The sequence below is a fragment of the Mastacembelus armatus genome, chromosome 3 (assembly GCF_900324485.2).
Source record: "Mastacembelus armatus chromosome 3, fMasArm1.2, whole genome shotgun sequence".
NCBI classification, from domain to species: domain Eukaryota; kingdom Metazoa; phylum Chordata; class Actinopteri; order Synbranchiformes; family Mastacembelidae; genus Mastacembelus; species Mastacembelus armatus.
Genome location: NC_046635.1, coordinates 818,365 through 834,602, shown reverse-complemented (window position 1 = coordinate 834,602; position 16,238 = coordinate 818,365). Strand labels below are relative to the sequence as shown.

General features: G+C 41.4%; 1 protein-coding gene across 1 annotated transcript; it reads right to left on the bottom strand.

The window, feature by feature from the left end:
• Positions 1 to 611: 611 nt before the first annotated feature.
• Positions 612 to 5,095, bottom strand: LOC113138024 (photoreceptor-specific nuclear receptor-like). The gene is made up of 8 exons (XM_026320134.1): positions 5,002 to 5,095; positions 4,209 to 4,359; positions 3,489 to 3,592; positions 2,995 to 3,297; positions 2,405 to 2,583; positions 1,763 to 2,003; positions 948 to 1,053; positions 612 to 744 (listed from the first exon to the last, which is right to left on the bottom strand). Exons 1-8 carry the CDS (start codon positions 5,093 to 5,095, stop codon positions 612 to 614), a joined length of 1,311 nt encoding a protein of 436 aa, XP_026175919.1.
• Positions 5,096 to 16,238: the final 11,143 nt, after the last annotated feature.

The following is a 16,238-nucleotide window of genomic DNA, read 5'->3' as shown; positions in this document are numbered from 1 at the left end:
TTCTCCAGAAAATGAATGTGGAGCAATGAAACGAATGTGTGTCTGTGTTGTGTGGTGAACAGGACAGAAGAGGGCGCTGTTTGATTAATTGCCTAATGCAGAAAAAAGCTGAGTCCTACAAACGTTTAATCTATAAAGTGACACAATGATTAAATATTTGTAGATTTATTAATTTATATTATATTATATATGTATGAATGAATCTTAGTGAAAACCTTAAAAGGAAAATATCTCTTGAAAAGTGTGACAACCTTGTAAAAAAGAAACAAAAACTGTTTTTCAGCAATTTGTACTTTATCAAGACATGAACAGTCAAAGGGATAAACTTTCCATCTATTGCCAAACAAATAAAATATCTGCACTGAAATTCTCACCACAACAGAAATACTAGAGGATGAAACGTGATCAGGTCTAAATATGATGCAAATAGACAACAAGCTGATGAAAAGACAGGTGCATTCTGGTTTTCAGAATGACTTGATAACATTAAGAACAACGAAACGACAAAGTGACCTTTAAAAAAATAAAAGCACACAGTCTCTGACATGTGGAGAGACCTGCAAAGCACGGATCTATCAGACAACATGTGATTACTGATGATTGCATTTGTTTTAGTTTTTGAACATGTCGCAGAGGAGTTTCTCCATGGGCGTGTTCCCGATGGTCCTGTGGAAGAACAGCAGCTCGATCCGCTCTGAATTCACAAACCGCAGGGAGGGAAGAAGAAGAAGCAGCTTTCCAAACCTACATACACGGGAGCAAAGATGAAAATCAACGTCTACATGCAACAGGTAGGAGTCGAGCATGTACAAACAACTTATCACCATCTCATCATTTACTTATAAAGGTTTTTCTCTAGGTTGTTTCCAATCACCAACACAGGGAAGCTAACATTTGACAGAGTGAATTATGGCATTAGATTTAATTTTCCTGAACGATGATATTACCTGGCTGGCTGACTGGGGTAGTGTGAGCGAATGTGCTGTCCCAGCATCACTTGAGACTGATCCTGCAGGTTCTCCACTTGTTCTGGATCTTTCAAACCACGAGTTTCTGTGGAGCAGAACAAACACGCGTGTTAATCACACAACTACTGTTTGGCAGAGGAAAAGTATCTGGGCATGATGAAACAGTGTCCCACCTATTTACACCGACAAAAGAGTCGTTAATGATGAGTGAGGAAGTCTTTAATAAAGGTGGAGAGAAAAGGTCTAAAGGTCTAAAGCAACAGCAAAAATATTTGAAATAAATATCAAGACTGGCATCGATTTATTTTATATAAATAAGTTTAAATAAGTTAAATAAGTTGTGCTGCTTGTGTTTAATTGGTTTTATATTGGTTTTGTATTAGCATGTTTTATTTTGATCCTATTTCTGCCAGAAAAACGTGTAATTTATAATATATTATATTACAGAATATATTCTACCAGGTTATCAAATAATTATGATCCATCGTGTACGTACACTGTGCAACTTCAAGAGCAATATAATTTTCTCAAAATTGTAAATTTCAAGCTAAATGTCACAAACAACGAAGTCAGAGTTGAAATCAGACATTTTAGTGTCATTTAAGCCAAAGGAAGCTCACCAGGGTCTCAAAAACTAAAGGGAACATCCTCTGAGAACAATGAGTGTGATGTGGCTCCCCATCACATTCAAGACTTGATCTGGACCTAGTATTTGAGTCCTTAAACCCCAGGGCTGACTCCAAAGCTCAATGACTTGCTGATTATTTGTTTTGTTGGCCGTTTAAGTTCCTCACCTGGCTTGAAGAGCACGATGGCCTTGAGGCAAGCGAACTCAGTCGGGTCGACGACGAGGGCCTTGAAGCGGCTGAAGACCTCCTGCAGGAGGCGCAGGTCCAGGCTGGTGTAGCTGGTTTTCCCCTGCATGCCGGGGCAGAGGTCGGGCAGAGAGAGCAGCGGACAGCTCTCCAGAGGCAGAGACCACTGGATGGCACAGAGCAGGAAGAGCTCGCTCCACGCCTCCTCCAGCAGGATCACCTGCCAAAGAGGAGTGAAATTTACTATAGGAAACTATAGGAAAATACGGAAGCTCATTCCTGCCAAGATTAAATTATATATAATATATAATGGGAATCTTATATTTTCTCATTTACTTTCCCTATAACTTTTCACATGCACCTTTCCAGAAGTTTTTAAAAAATGTTTTATTTCATTTAAAACTTCCTAGTGTGACTGGAAGTCTATAAGCCCAAATGATTTCTTAATTCTTTTGAAGTCAAACTGCTTATTTTACAACTCAAACTCAGTAAAAAATAAAATATAAAATTACCAATATTAAGGTTTTCTTCATCTAACATCAAGAGGGCTGTATTATAATTTAGCAGCTTGTCAATACTTTCCAACTTGCACTGTAATTACTCAGATTTCTTCAGTCTCACCTGGTCTCTGAAGGGCAGGTTGGAAAACACCGGAAGGTTCTTGGCCCACTTCACCGACATGAAGAGGAGCCTCGCGGAGGTCTCATATACGTTTTCAGAACTGGATGGGTACAGAGCCATGTGATACTCTGAGGAAGCTCTCTCCGGCTCGTTGCTGGTCACGTCGATATTTTCATCAACTGGAACAGAAAAGATGAGGTTAAACTCAAGGGAAAACTAACCCACTTTAGTTCAGAGGTTCAGTCCAACCTCAGGCAGTTTTGTTGTGTTAAGATTTAGGCTTGATGATTTTCAAATTTAATTCACAATATTAAGACACGTTAAGAAACTTGAAGAAATTAGAATTATCTTTCTTTCTTCTGCTGATTGTATGACGCTGTGTATATCATATGTAATAAATAGCCCTGTGTCTCAGGTCTTAGGTCACAGGCCACGAACTGCAACTACATTTCATCTCTTTCTCCCTCATTTCCTGTCATCTTTCTATTATTTGCAGCCAAAAATATTCACATTCATTTTCTACCCCAACATAGCCAAATATATTCTAGGCGCTAAGGTCACTGTAAGGTCAAAAAACAATTCCTCCTTACCATCCTCGGGTTCCAGCTTGGCACAGGTCTCAGCCGTCATGAGGCTGGCCATGAAGCGATGGTTGTTCTGGGGACTGATGCATCGCTGGGGGGCAGCAGACGAGGTGATGGACATGGAAGAAGTGATGTGTGGCCACGTGATGACGGAACCACTGGAGGAGGAGGAGGAGGTGGAGGAAGAAGAAGAGGAAGAAGAGGAGATGGGTTCCCGTGTGGTGGCCAGGTGTTCCTTCTCAGGGTCCACGTCAATGGAGTCCAGACGGACCTGAGCTGTGCTGCGGGGCTGCCGTTCATTCTGCACCGCTGCAGTGAGGAAAAGGACGACAAAGAAAGAAAAGGAAGGAAAAAGGGAGAAAGTTGATGGTCGTGACGACAGACGCCTGAGTTACCTGAATTAAAAACCAGGATGTACATCTGTAGTTCTGACCCCAGTCACTTTCAGATTTTGGCATTTTCCGATGCTGCTCATATAAAACGTGTTTCCATTCACTCACCGTCTTTATTCATGCCCGCCTGCAGGCACTTCTTCAGCCGACATGCCTGGCACTGGTTGCGATGAGCTTTGTCCACTGGACACATACCTGTCCCAGCCTGGCACCTGTTAACACACAGCCAAGCATTTAAAGGAAAAGTCCACTCAAAAGTAACAGAAATATTGTCAGTGCTGTCAAATGTCATGTGGTAAAATACAAATTTACAGAGTAATGGATCTAAAATGTGCCGCACGTTTGTTTTCCAAATACTTTTGTTCATGCTCATTTTTATAGGATTCGCTATACGGAAAAAATATATGAATGGTTAACAAAAACTATTATTTCATTGTTGACCACACAGGTATAATCACATATCATCTCAAAGCTGGAAAGAAAATCTGTTTATGTTTTTGATCTGTTCTTACTGAAAAAAATTGGCCTATTTCTAAACAATATTCTAATAATAAACTATAATATAATAAACTTTCATTGGAATCTCAAAAAACCAATAACTTAGATTTAGTTAAAGTGTATTACGAGACATGTTGATCAATTTGAGAGTCGGTTCCTGTCAGAATTTATTTGGTTTGTAGGACATCAGTTCCGTTAATAGCTGAGATAGTTTACTAAGGTTTAATGGGAAGGGGCCTTTACAGGATGAATTTCAGTATCTTCTGATATAAATGACTAACCAAGGCTCAAACATAGATGTCCAGGAGTCTAATTTCATGTTTCTCTTGCCTGTAAATGAGCCTCCTCCTGACGCTGCGTTTGAAGAAGCCGCTGCAGCCGTTGCAGGCGTAGATGCCGTAGTGTTTCCCGCTGCTGGTGTCTCCGCACACTTTGCAGACCAGAGCCGGGCTCAGCGCTTTGCCCGGGGGTGGACTCTTGGCTGAGAGTCAAACACAGTTACACAGGGCAGGTCGGTTAGTGCCATTCACGCAGTCTTGTATTGTTTCATACATGTGCCTGCCATCTGTACTGCCAGCTCAGTCTGCATGAGGCTCAGCAGTCTGGACAAACACACAAGTCAATACTGCAACAGCCATTTAGGTATGAAACTCTTATGGATGATCATAAAATGAAAACAAAGAATAGCTGGAGGCAGATCAACGATTCGGACAAATGATGAGGGGATGCTGAAATTAACCCATTAATTAGAATTTCAATAATGGATATTTATTTTTACCTTTTTTAAATGTTTTCATTTTAGTATGTTTGTAATTTAGAAATGCAGACGTGGGCCTGGAGCGATTGTAAAAAATAAAATTTATATATAATTTAATTTAAATGTATTTAAATGCATTTATATACTTATAATCTTTTAGTTTTTATTTCACATTTGTTAAAATGATTCTGAATGAAGTATTATACAGGGAGAAAGCACAAACAGTTTTGTCATCCAGTCTCAATTAAATCTCAAACAGGAGCTTTTAATTATAAAACCAAGGTAATAAATATCAACCAGCTCCATAAGTCATTTCTTTGTAACTCTGGTTTGGGTCCCATCTTTTAGGCTTCCTGGGCAGCTTACCTCCTCTGCTGTCATCAGTCTCAACACTGCCAGAAGACCCAGCGGGGGAAGACGACTGTACCATGGGCATTTTTGACAAATGATCCTCCATCATTTTTCAGTCAAAATGGAGATGAGAAACACACAAAAAGTTCCAGTTCCTTTTGAGCTTATTGAAGCAAAAACACGTATGAAGAGTTGAAATGTGCAAGGGCCCGGACTGATCCCCTGAGGACAGATGGCAGGTCGAGCCTCTACTGAATTGCAGCCTCTGAGGTGGAGACGCAGATGGACCCGGGTCCTGCCATGAGCTGGTACTTGGTGCACGTCAACAGGTTGCGAGTCCTCCCTGTGGTCCTCGGGGTCCGTCACTGTCTGTGGGTGCTCCTCGGGGGCAGCTCCTCAAAAGGGGAGCTCAGGGGGTGGAGGGGGGGGGGGGGATTAGCCCCGAGCGCTGTGTAAGCAACATGCTTATTTGTCATCCTCTTAATCTTTACTGTTCATCTACTGAATCAATCCGTCAAATTTCAAGAACTTTGCTGTTGCTCAGACTCAGTCGGAAAACAAAAACAAACATGAAATATGAAGCAAACAGGAACAGTGATGAGTCCTGAAGCTCTCTAGACGACTTGTAACTTTAGACCAGCTCCCTGTGTCTCCTCGTGCACCCATCAGTCAACGCTCCTTTTCACTATCTGCATTAGAAGGGATGATTACATGGGCTTCACATTATTATATTTACCAGCCTCTTCAATTTGTATTTCTTCTCTTTTCCCTCCTTTTTGCCTCCAAATTCCAGCTTCATTTCCCCCTGCTGTATATTTGATCTGTGTGATTGCTTCCAATTCATAATGACCCCCAGTGTTTGCTGAGGAGATGCCTATTAACTCCTGTTTGGCTCCTTTTGACAAACTGGAGATCATCCGCTTCCCTCTGCCTGCTGGGACAAGAAGGTCACACTGGGAATAATGTGGAGTTTTGAATGGCTGATGTTTGGGCCGGCGTTAATTTAACTCATTCATGAGCCTCCCCTTTAATTATTTAACAAGCTAAAATCCTCATAACTGCGCCATTTACACAGGCAGGAGCTTGTGGCTGCAGCTAACAGGAGATTTGAGGACCCAGAACAAGCATGAAGATACTTAGGGCGAGAATAAGAAAAATGGGGCTTTGTAATCATATTTAAATGTGTTGCTCTTTGCCAAAATGCCTCACAATTGTAGGTAAATGAAAAGCACGGTTTATAATTGCTGTGACTAAGACAAGATGGGCCTCAAAATAAAGCCATTAAAAAAGCCAATTCTTGCAGAATTGTGAAAATGAGACAGGAGAAAGTCATCAGGCCCCCGGTTAAAGCGGACTGCTTCAGACTAGACCAGTTCTAAATTTTGAAGCAGGTGTTCAACGATACTTCTCCTTTTAGTGACAGTAGGATCATCCCACACTGGCCTTACACGTCCAACGTTTGTTTCTTCACACGGCTGAGTGGCTCAAGTGAATCGTTAATCTGAAGAGGACGCAAGCTGCCATTTTTCACATTTGTGCCCCGGCATCTGCGTCGACCCGGTATTGTTTGTTGTTGTTTGTTTCTGTGCCGGTAGTTGCTGGTAAACTGAAGCTGGAGCCATAATATCTAACAAGTTATCACCTTATAAAGAAACATTTACACTGATTAGAAGTCATGGCTATTAAATCTCCTTCCAGGTCTGATTTTTCATCTCTTTCATCTTCACCAGCTCGTCCATACCTTGGTCAACTTTCTGGTGTTGGACTGGGGAAGGACTGTATGATGCTTGGGGGGGGCCAGAAACCCAAACTAAAATGAACTGAACTGAAGTCAGTTCAGCTGCTGGGATCTCTACAGTTAATAGTTACTGTGAGTTGGTAAAGGTTTGATAAGGCACAAAAACATATCTGTGATCATGGCTTGGGTTCGGCTCATTTGACAGCTGTCACGCTATTCAACAATCGTTATCATTATCATATCGTGTGTGTGTGTGTGTGTGTGTGTGTGTGTGTAAATTGTAAAACAATGGCAATAAAGTGTGTTATATGCCGGGGCCATTTCATCTTTAAGCTGTAAAATTTGCATGAGGAGCAGAATTTCTGTCGACGTCAGTGAGATCCAGATTCACAAAAACAAATCCTGAAGATAAATGAAAAAACTAAGTGGAAAGCAGTTAAGCAGATTAGACTGTGACCACATTTTGTCTGCCTGAGCACCGGCCACAGTCAACACAAGACTGGGGGCAAGCAACACAATTAGCTCAAAAGATTAAAAGAGCAGTGAAGACACACTTCTTGTGGACATCTTTAGCCATATGGTGACTACTCTCTTCATCCTTGGCCAACACACTGTTGACCTTTGTGAGATTTACTGGGTAATTAGTCCTCTGAGGTCAGGCTTTCTGAGTGAATTCACCCAATTACACAGTTTCCTTGGGCAAGACACCCGTGGCCATTGCCACTAGTGTGTGAGTGTGTGTGTGACTGAATGGAAGCTTTGTTGCCATCAGCATGTGTGTGTGTGTGTGTGTGTGTGTGTGTGTGTGTGTGTGTGTGTGTGTGTGTGTAGAAAAGCACCATATAAGTACGATCAGGAGTCATTATTGTTTGGAAACATTTTATGTACAGCTCCTTCTGTCTGCTATACTTTATATACTATACTACTATACTACATATTTTGAGTTTTATGTAAGAAAGTAGACCACAGTAGACTAAGGTGTATATATGTATATATATATATATATATATATATATATATATATACATATATACACAGCAGTACCAGTTGACGTGCACACAGGGCTGGGCAAACAGAAAACAAAAGACAGTTCATTAGAAAAATCCAAATGAGTCACAACATGTGTTTTGGTCAAAACCAACTAACTGACTGGCATCTGATTTCTCCTCATGTACTATGCAGCTTTCATTTACTTATAATGAGCTGGTGGTTCCTTTTAATCTATCATGGGCAACAGGACCTCATGAGTGAGATCGTTATTGCTTTATTATTTATTCACATGTATTTTCCACTCAAATAGTAAGTGCTATGAAAAGGGGGTTGGGTTGATCCATGGTCCATTTTTCTAGAGAGCGAAAGCAAAATAAAATGAAAACATGAAGTGAAATGTAAACATGCCTATAACTCAGAGATGTCTTGTATGAAAGCGACCCCAGCTGTGAACTGCAGGTCAGATCTACTCTCTATGTTTACATGTGACTCTAATAATAATAATGATAAGCTGCAGTACACCGTGACACCTTCAAGTTTTAGGTGAAGAGTTGCTTACATGAGCAGGCCATAGATTTAGCCAAGCCACATAGATTAGCCTGGGAGCAGCCTAATATTAGGATTCAAAGAATGATTAGAGAACTGTGTTATGTAACGACATTAATTAGTTTCCGCTATATTTCATACAGTCAAGTCCAATAACACAACACGAGCCTCCAACTACACTTCTACATCTGATGTTTACCAGAAACAACAGCATGTGTCAAATCGGTGTCATCTAATCAATCACGTCAGATCCTGCTAAACAGATCCTGAGTCTGAGAAGTCAAAGATTTGCCAGATCCAAAAAAAATGCTAATATTTGCTTCCCTTTCGTATTTTACGTTGGTTATGGAATTATGATTTTGCAGTTTTACACATATGAAATCTCATTGTTCTTTAATGTTCAGGCCTGTAGAGATGAAAATTCATTTGTGTTAAAAGTCCTGCCCTGCCACAAACAGGACTCCAGTCAGTTTCTTTACAGCACTGATGAAAACGTGTCACGATTTAAACACAAAGTACCAGAGTCTCATTTGAACACGTGGTTATACACTTATAATACAGTAAACTCTCCAACAGAGTGACAAGTCAGAGATTTACCATTCGATTCACCACGTTATCTGATGGTGCTTTTAGTCAGATGACTGCACAACTAAAAAAAAGTAATTATACCATAAACACACCTGTCACCTGTCAGCTCTCACCTGATTACATCACCTGCCTCACACTCAGTAACCTCGGCAGCCTGAGCAGGCCACACGTAGGAAAGAGGATAAAAGAATACACACATACACACACGAGAGGGGAGTGTTACTATGGATCATGAAGAAAACACAAGGAGTGTGTGTGTGTGTGTGTGTGTGTGTGTGTGTGTGTGTGTGTGTGTGTAGGGGGTCTGTTAAATCTGATCTGGCCGTTGCTGACGACAGCAGTGTGACTGCGTCCTCCCGTCAGCCCTGCTTCAGTTTCTGTGTTTACTGTGCGTGGGTGTTATATAACCGTGTGATAAAGCTGCCTTTGGGATCTGACTGTGGCTGCTGAGCCTCTTACCTGTGTGTCCGGTGTGTCAGGTGGAAAGCTCTGGCAGCAGGTCTTCATCCTCCACATCAATCATCTCGGAGGATGTTGAGTTGAAAAAACAACCGAGCGAGTGAGGACGGTCACGATGAATGAGGACTGTTTCTTGTTCTGCTGTTTGTTTTATGCGTTATGGTGGTTTTGTTTTTAATAAACTACAAATACAATCATTCTTCGATTTGTGGCTTTCTCTCTCTCTCTCTGTCAAATAGGTTTTATAATAAAGTATCTTAAAAATTAAAATTGCCTTTTATATTCATGCTCTCCAGAGGATTGGAAAGATTTGGTAACTAACCTGTCCTTCTGCACCAATCTTCCACTTCTATACATAATATCGTGGTGTGTCCAGGGTGGACCCAGGGTGTCAGCTGGGACTGGCTCCGGCTCCCCCTTCCCCTGACCCTGGATGTACCAGGATAAGTGGGAGATGATGGATGGATGGATGGTCATAAACAAAAGCAATGAGTGAACTGAATTTTTGTGGCACTGGACAGGCCCCATCGAGTATTTGTTATTTTCAGTCTGGGTCAAAGAGGCCAGCCAGATCACAAACTGACATCTCCATCCATAAAGCCATGCTGAGGCACGGTAAGGTTCAAAAGACCTTTAAAGGTTTTCGCACTTTAGGATACCCAGGTGCAGGAGAGGCACTGAGAGGCTGTTTTCTTCCACAGCTGATTTCTTGATGAAGATCATGTACTGTAATCAAAAGATCCAGAACAGCATTAAAAAATGGACTATGATTGAGCAACTCTGTAGGACATCTGGTTTTAAAAACCATTATTTTACTGTTTTTTACACGTTCTATTTTATCATTGTTTGGCTGAGCTCATTTTATGTTTTCACATCTTTATGTTCAATCATTAACGTGGTGATAAAGTTTTGAACCGTAAATATATACAATCCCTGGCACTGTCCTGGGGCCCTGTCCAGCTCTCGGCTCCCTGAATCTTCCAGGCGTCCTTAGAGATGTACTGCAGGCCCTGCGGTCTGTGTATGAATCGCTGGCAGCAGTGTGGCTGGCCTTGTATCCAGCTCTCTCTCTGTCCTGACCTAGATCTCTGACAGTAAACAGCTGCTTCCTAAAGCGACATCGTGCTGCTATCAGCAGAACGGCCTGGAGAGATAAATGTCAGATTGGGCCTCGGCTGAGCCTCTTGATGCAGCTCAGGGCCCCGTGGTTTGTTTAGGAGATCCACAGCCACTTAACAGCCAACTGCTGCTTTTGCTGTTGTGACATTGTTTTTATTATTATTATTATTATTATTATTTTGTTTCAATTCAAATTGAAATTGTATTCCAGACAAAGACCTTCATGCTAATACCAGCTCTCATGTGTTCCACTGCAGATCTCTGGCTTCTGAATAACTGATGCAATATATGACTCCAGCCCACACCTGAGTATAAGATGCAAATATAACCTCACATTATTTTGGTGAGTTTTAAGTTCAATCACAAAAGAAATAAAGAAATGAACTTTGTACAATTGATGGTCATGTCTTTGACAGGGCAGACATTTAAGTGCTTTTAGCGTATTAGTTAAACCAGTAGAACAATACAATTAAGAAAATATTGGCATTTAAGAAACCTTACCTCAGGTCACCTTTTCAAATTAGAAATCAGTCAAATTAAAACTGTCCAGTCTGGTTTTCAGTTGTAAATGTACCAACAGATCATTTGTTTTGCTGCTGCTCCTTAATGATCATTCAGTTAATGATGTTTGTGTTTTCAAAACACAGACAGGACAACAGGAAGCGAATGACAAAGCTTTGTCTTTGAAGTAACACACCTTCAGCCAATAACCTCACCTGCACTTGTCACCTCTCTGAATTTCATTTTTGCAGCAGTTTTGTAAAATAAACTAATTAGACACATGTCTGACAGATGCATTTCAGTCAAAGACCTAATTTACCTTGACCACTGCTGCTGCGGATTAGTTCAGATGACTTTAGATTAGATTAGGGCCCCTGTGGAAACAAAGCAAGGAGATTATAGCAAATGAGGTAACTGAAATGGCCATTGTTCCAATAGTGTGACCTCCACTATAGTGTCACTGCTTTGTTTTAACAGATGGAAGGATGTACTTTAATTAGTGTGGTACTTTCTAAATGACATGTCCACAGTACAGTACAGCACGAAGCCATTCCTACTTAAAACTATACCAAAACATCAGATTTGTTTTTACCCTATTTGCTTTATCGATTTGCTTGTTGACTGTTTTGTGCAGTGCCCCTGTGTGTCTAGAAAGGCGCTTATAAATAAAATGCGTCATTATCACTATTATTTTTATATGAACAGGGGAGTGGACTTGACAAAGTTTCTGCACAATCCTGCGTTGATATTTTTCACAGTACATGCAGGGAAACAACATAGAAATATTTAACCGTTTTGTTTGCAGCAGTTTTACTGTCATGACAAAGACAAATCAATGAATTGGACACATTTTCTTCGTGAGTCTCAGTAGTACAGTAATGGTGGCTGCAGGTTTGCGCTCCATTCTTTCATTAACAGTGGAGCCCACTTAGCTTTAATAGATCTCTAATACCCCACTCAACCCCTCACCCTGTGGCTCATCTTCTGACTGCTGACACAGCCATTACTCACCAGTTTAAAGCAGCTCTTTGGCTGTGCGGCTCAGCGGGTTCGTTAAGTTTCAAGGGGGTGTCGCATGTTGGTTTGGGAGGAGGTGGGTGGAGTGTAAAGGGTCAGGCCAATAGGCAGCTGGGATTACCACCAGCCCACCATCTGCCATCCAAATAATAATCAGAGTGAGGAAATCAATAGCCTGAGTAAATATCATAGGTATGTACTATAGGCCAATTTTCTGTTTCTGAGTGTGTTCACTGGGGCCCTGAGTCTTATGGCTTATTCTGTTCTATGGAAATATATGAACTATATGACATGATGAGCCACCATATTCAGTCTGTGGGCGTTGGTCCATCTCCCTGACGTCTCCATGCAGTGTTCCCAGATTTGTCTCCAGTAACATGGATTGTTGTACGCTGGGCTTCTTTCACACCAAACGTCTGGATGTAGTTCAGAGGTTTAAACTGTAGGAGAGAAGCCAAGAAAGAGATGTGAGGCTTTAGGTGACAGGGACAGGTGCATGTTGGTGTTTTTAAAATGAACACAGTGATGCACAGGCCATTTTAGTATAGAGTTTAGTTGTTTTTACCACTCTCATGTCTGTTGTTTAATAGACAGACAGACAGACAGACAGACAGACAGACAGACAGACAGACAGACAGACAGACAGATAGATAGATAGACAGATAGATAGATAGACAGATAGATAGATAGATAGATAGATAGATAGATAGATAGATAGATAGATAGATAGATAGATAGATAGATAGATAGATAGATAGATAGATAGATAGATAGATAGATAGATATTCAACAGGTCAAACTAAACCAGATGCTGTATATGCTGTAGACAGATAATCTAACTCTACTTAACCTTGTGACAATAGATAATAGATAATAGATAATTGAGTGTTAGGCTCTAAGCTGACAAATAAGACCAAAAATGGTTTTGTCCCCACAGATGCTGCTCCATATGACTCATGCAAACAACGTGCAGAGCTTACAGCCACTAATTAAACAGATGTCTGGCCTGGCACACTTTTCCCACCTTTTATTAATGCATCACATTGTTATCTAATCTGCTAAACCATAATTAAAACTGTATGGACATCTTTTCTTTTCAACTGTGCTACTTCAGTCATTCAAATCTCCAACCGTCTTCATCCCAAAACAAACAATTCATTTGTGTGCTGCAGTATATATATATATATATATATATATATATATATATATATATATATTATAATGAACCTCTCATAACTTCCACAGCGGCTCATGTGTATTAACTAAAGTAAACTAAAGTACATAGAAAACCAGTATGGCCTTGCATAGAGGATAAACAAGGAGGATCCCATCTGATGCAGCCTGTGAGGCCAGTATGGTCCAGTATAGCCACAGTGTGAAGCTGCAGAGAGGTGTCAGCGGGGGATTAGTGAGCTGTGGCACATGTCAGGGAGTGAGAGTGTGGCCCAGAGGGGCAACCTGGGTTATCAGAGCTGCTGGCACATGACCGGGCACACTTCACCGCAGCTCAGAAACAGGATCAGCTTGTCTCTTAAGATGCTCGACCGTACGACACACAGTTTTGACACACGCAATACCTGCAGATTAGTGAGGTGTATGCTGATGGCATCGAAAAAGATACGTCAATAGGCAGTTAGTCAGTGCACAAAAGATATTGGTTTGGATGGTGATGTCAGTTGATTAATCCATCACTTGGTCTGTAGCTTTAGACCAAAAAGAGTTGCTCCAATATTCAATCAATATTTTAAATTGTTGTATAATAAATTTTCCTGTAAGGGATTAAGTGGGTGTGGCTATTATGACTAAAAATATGTCACATGACTCCATTGCACATCCCGTGTAGTCACTGATTGAAGAGTAAAGCTGCTGCTGTTTTTTTTACTATGTCTAGAATTTAACGAAGACAAAAATGTCCCAAAAAAACTCCCTTGACCAAAACAATGGACAGATTCCCCACAATATAATATTGACGTGCTTATTCATAATCTCCAGAGGATTATTCTTTATTTTTGGTGACCTTCTGGCATTACCTCTAAAGCCACTAGCACTATTCTAATTATATTATTATCACTATTATATTCTAATAATATAAAGGAAAAATGACCATGACATTTGCTAATCCCATTAATGCTCCCCAGGGGATGAACCCTTTTGAAATTAACACTTAATCAAAACATTTTGGTCACACTGCTGATCCAGCCTGATGAAGAACCTCACTGTTTTTATTCCAATCAACTCTATGATGTTGCAGGACAACAACCGTGCCCCTAGAGCTGCACTACAACACCACTCAGTCACCTGGTAAAAGTAATTTACAGTAGAACTAATTTCACCTGCATGCAGTCTTTGGTACATTCAGTTTGCCACTACAGGTGCACCACAACACAACTGTGGTGGGACAGAAACATTTTGTTCTTCATCACTGATTTTGTGAAACCAGTGAGTTTGCAGCCAGTCAGGCCGCTGTCATGCAATCGGAAGAGGAACTCGAGCCAGCTCGAGGTGGCCCCACTCATTATCATTATCTCCCATTGTAACCCACTGTAATTCCCCCTCTCATGATTGATGATGTCGCTGTCTGATTACACCAAGACAAAACCCACCCAAGATCACCTTTCGCTCCTGTGGCCAAGTCCACAAGCTCCACGAGGTCTGCTGGAGAGAAAGAAGGGGGGTGGGGGCTGGTGAGCTGTGCAGCCATGTCGAGCTGCTGTCACATGCACTTCAGGCGTGTATTATTTCTGAGCAAGAATCAGCTCAGCGTTGTAATCTGTGGCGCTGTAGTTCACTAATGCTTATTATTGTCATGCTTCATATTTCAGCCTTTGTGAAAAGGCAGTAAGTGAAACAGACTCATGTTTGATTGATGTGGTTATCTAGATAAGGATAACAAGATGCTCTGTGTGGTGCCGTACAGAGGGGAGCAGTGAAGCTGCGGTATAAAACATTTAGACTGAAGGATCCTCTGCATCAGATCATGTCCCTGGCCTCCTGCCTTGGACAAATCAGGTAGATAACCTGTGCTCTTTCTAAGTGAACATTGAGCCTCATCTCTCCATGTGGCAGGTGGAGACAGACGCCTCATTATCCATGCCACAGGGGACAAAACAAGCCCGGGACCTGATGCCCCCCCCCCCCGACCCACTGGCGTTTAGTTTCCAATGAGCTGACACAAGACAACATTGGACCTTCGCCGGGCCGCGCTCATCTCTGACCTCAATGAGCGCAGGTCACTTGCAGAGTCACATTAAAGTTTCAGAGGACCCAAAGGTCCCCGTCAGAAGTGTTAACAGCAGCATTGTCCCAGCTCCCGCTGACTCAAAGGGACAAGTGTAACAAGGCACCCCTTCCAGTGGCGAGGGCGCCCCCCGGGTCCACAGATACAGTGACATCCTCTAAATCCATCTACCGGTCCTTTGAGCCTCTGCAGGTCAGCGTAAGAGACGCAGGAGATTAAAGAAGAGATATTTTATGTTTTTACAAGCTGAGTGTAAAGAACCGGAGAGCAGACAGATAGACAGATAGACAGACTACAGCAGGTGACGAGCAGCTGTAGGTGTGGGATCAGGCTCAGATGATGGGATTGTCACTGAGACGGTTGAGCACGTTAAAGGTGTAGTCTGCCTAAACAAACTGTCACACCCTGCCAGCTCAGAATGACTAAATATATACCTCCAATATGCTCATTAGTAAGGTTTGAAATCTGTGCAGGAAAAACTCACGTTTTATTGAACCACTGTCCTTAGAGAAGTTTCTCTAAAACAAATGCAAAGAAACATGTAAGATCACAAACAACATGACCCTTTGGTCTGTTTAACACTTTTAAATCTATATGCTCATTGCAAGTGAATTACAGCTGAGGTTACTAATGAATTTAACATTTCTAGATTGTTGTAAAAATAAAATTATATTTAAAATGATGAACATGCAAACTCCACACAGAAAGGCCCCTGATGGGTTTCAAACCAGGAACATTCTGGCTGTGAGGCAACAGTGCTAACCACTTCTCCACTGTTCTGCCTCAACATAAACCATTTACAATTTAGTTTATAAGCTTAGTAGTAGTAGTGTCATTCGTATAATTAGGCCTATTTAATTTTAAAGTGGTCAGAAGGTGAAGTGAGGTTGTCATCGTAAAGGAGAGGACCCTGACTCCTAACGTTCCTCCCAGCCCTCAGGGAACTTGGCTTTTTGAAGGACTACGCTGCCACACAATGATTAAACTCTAGTCCTAGCAGGTGAAATACTGTTACCTTATCAATACCATTACTGCCTTTAAATAAATCAATGTACA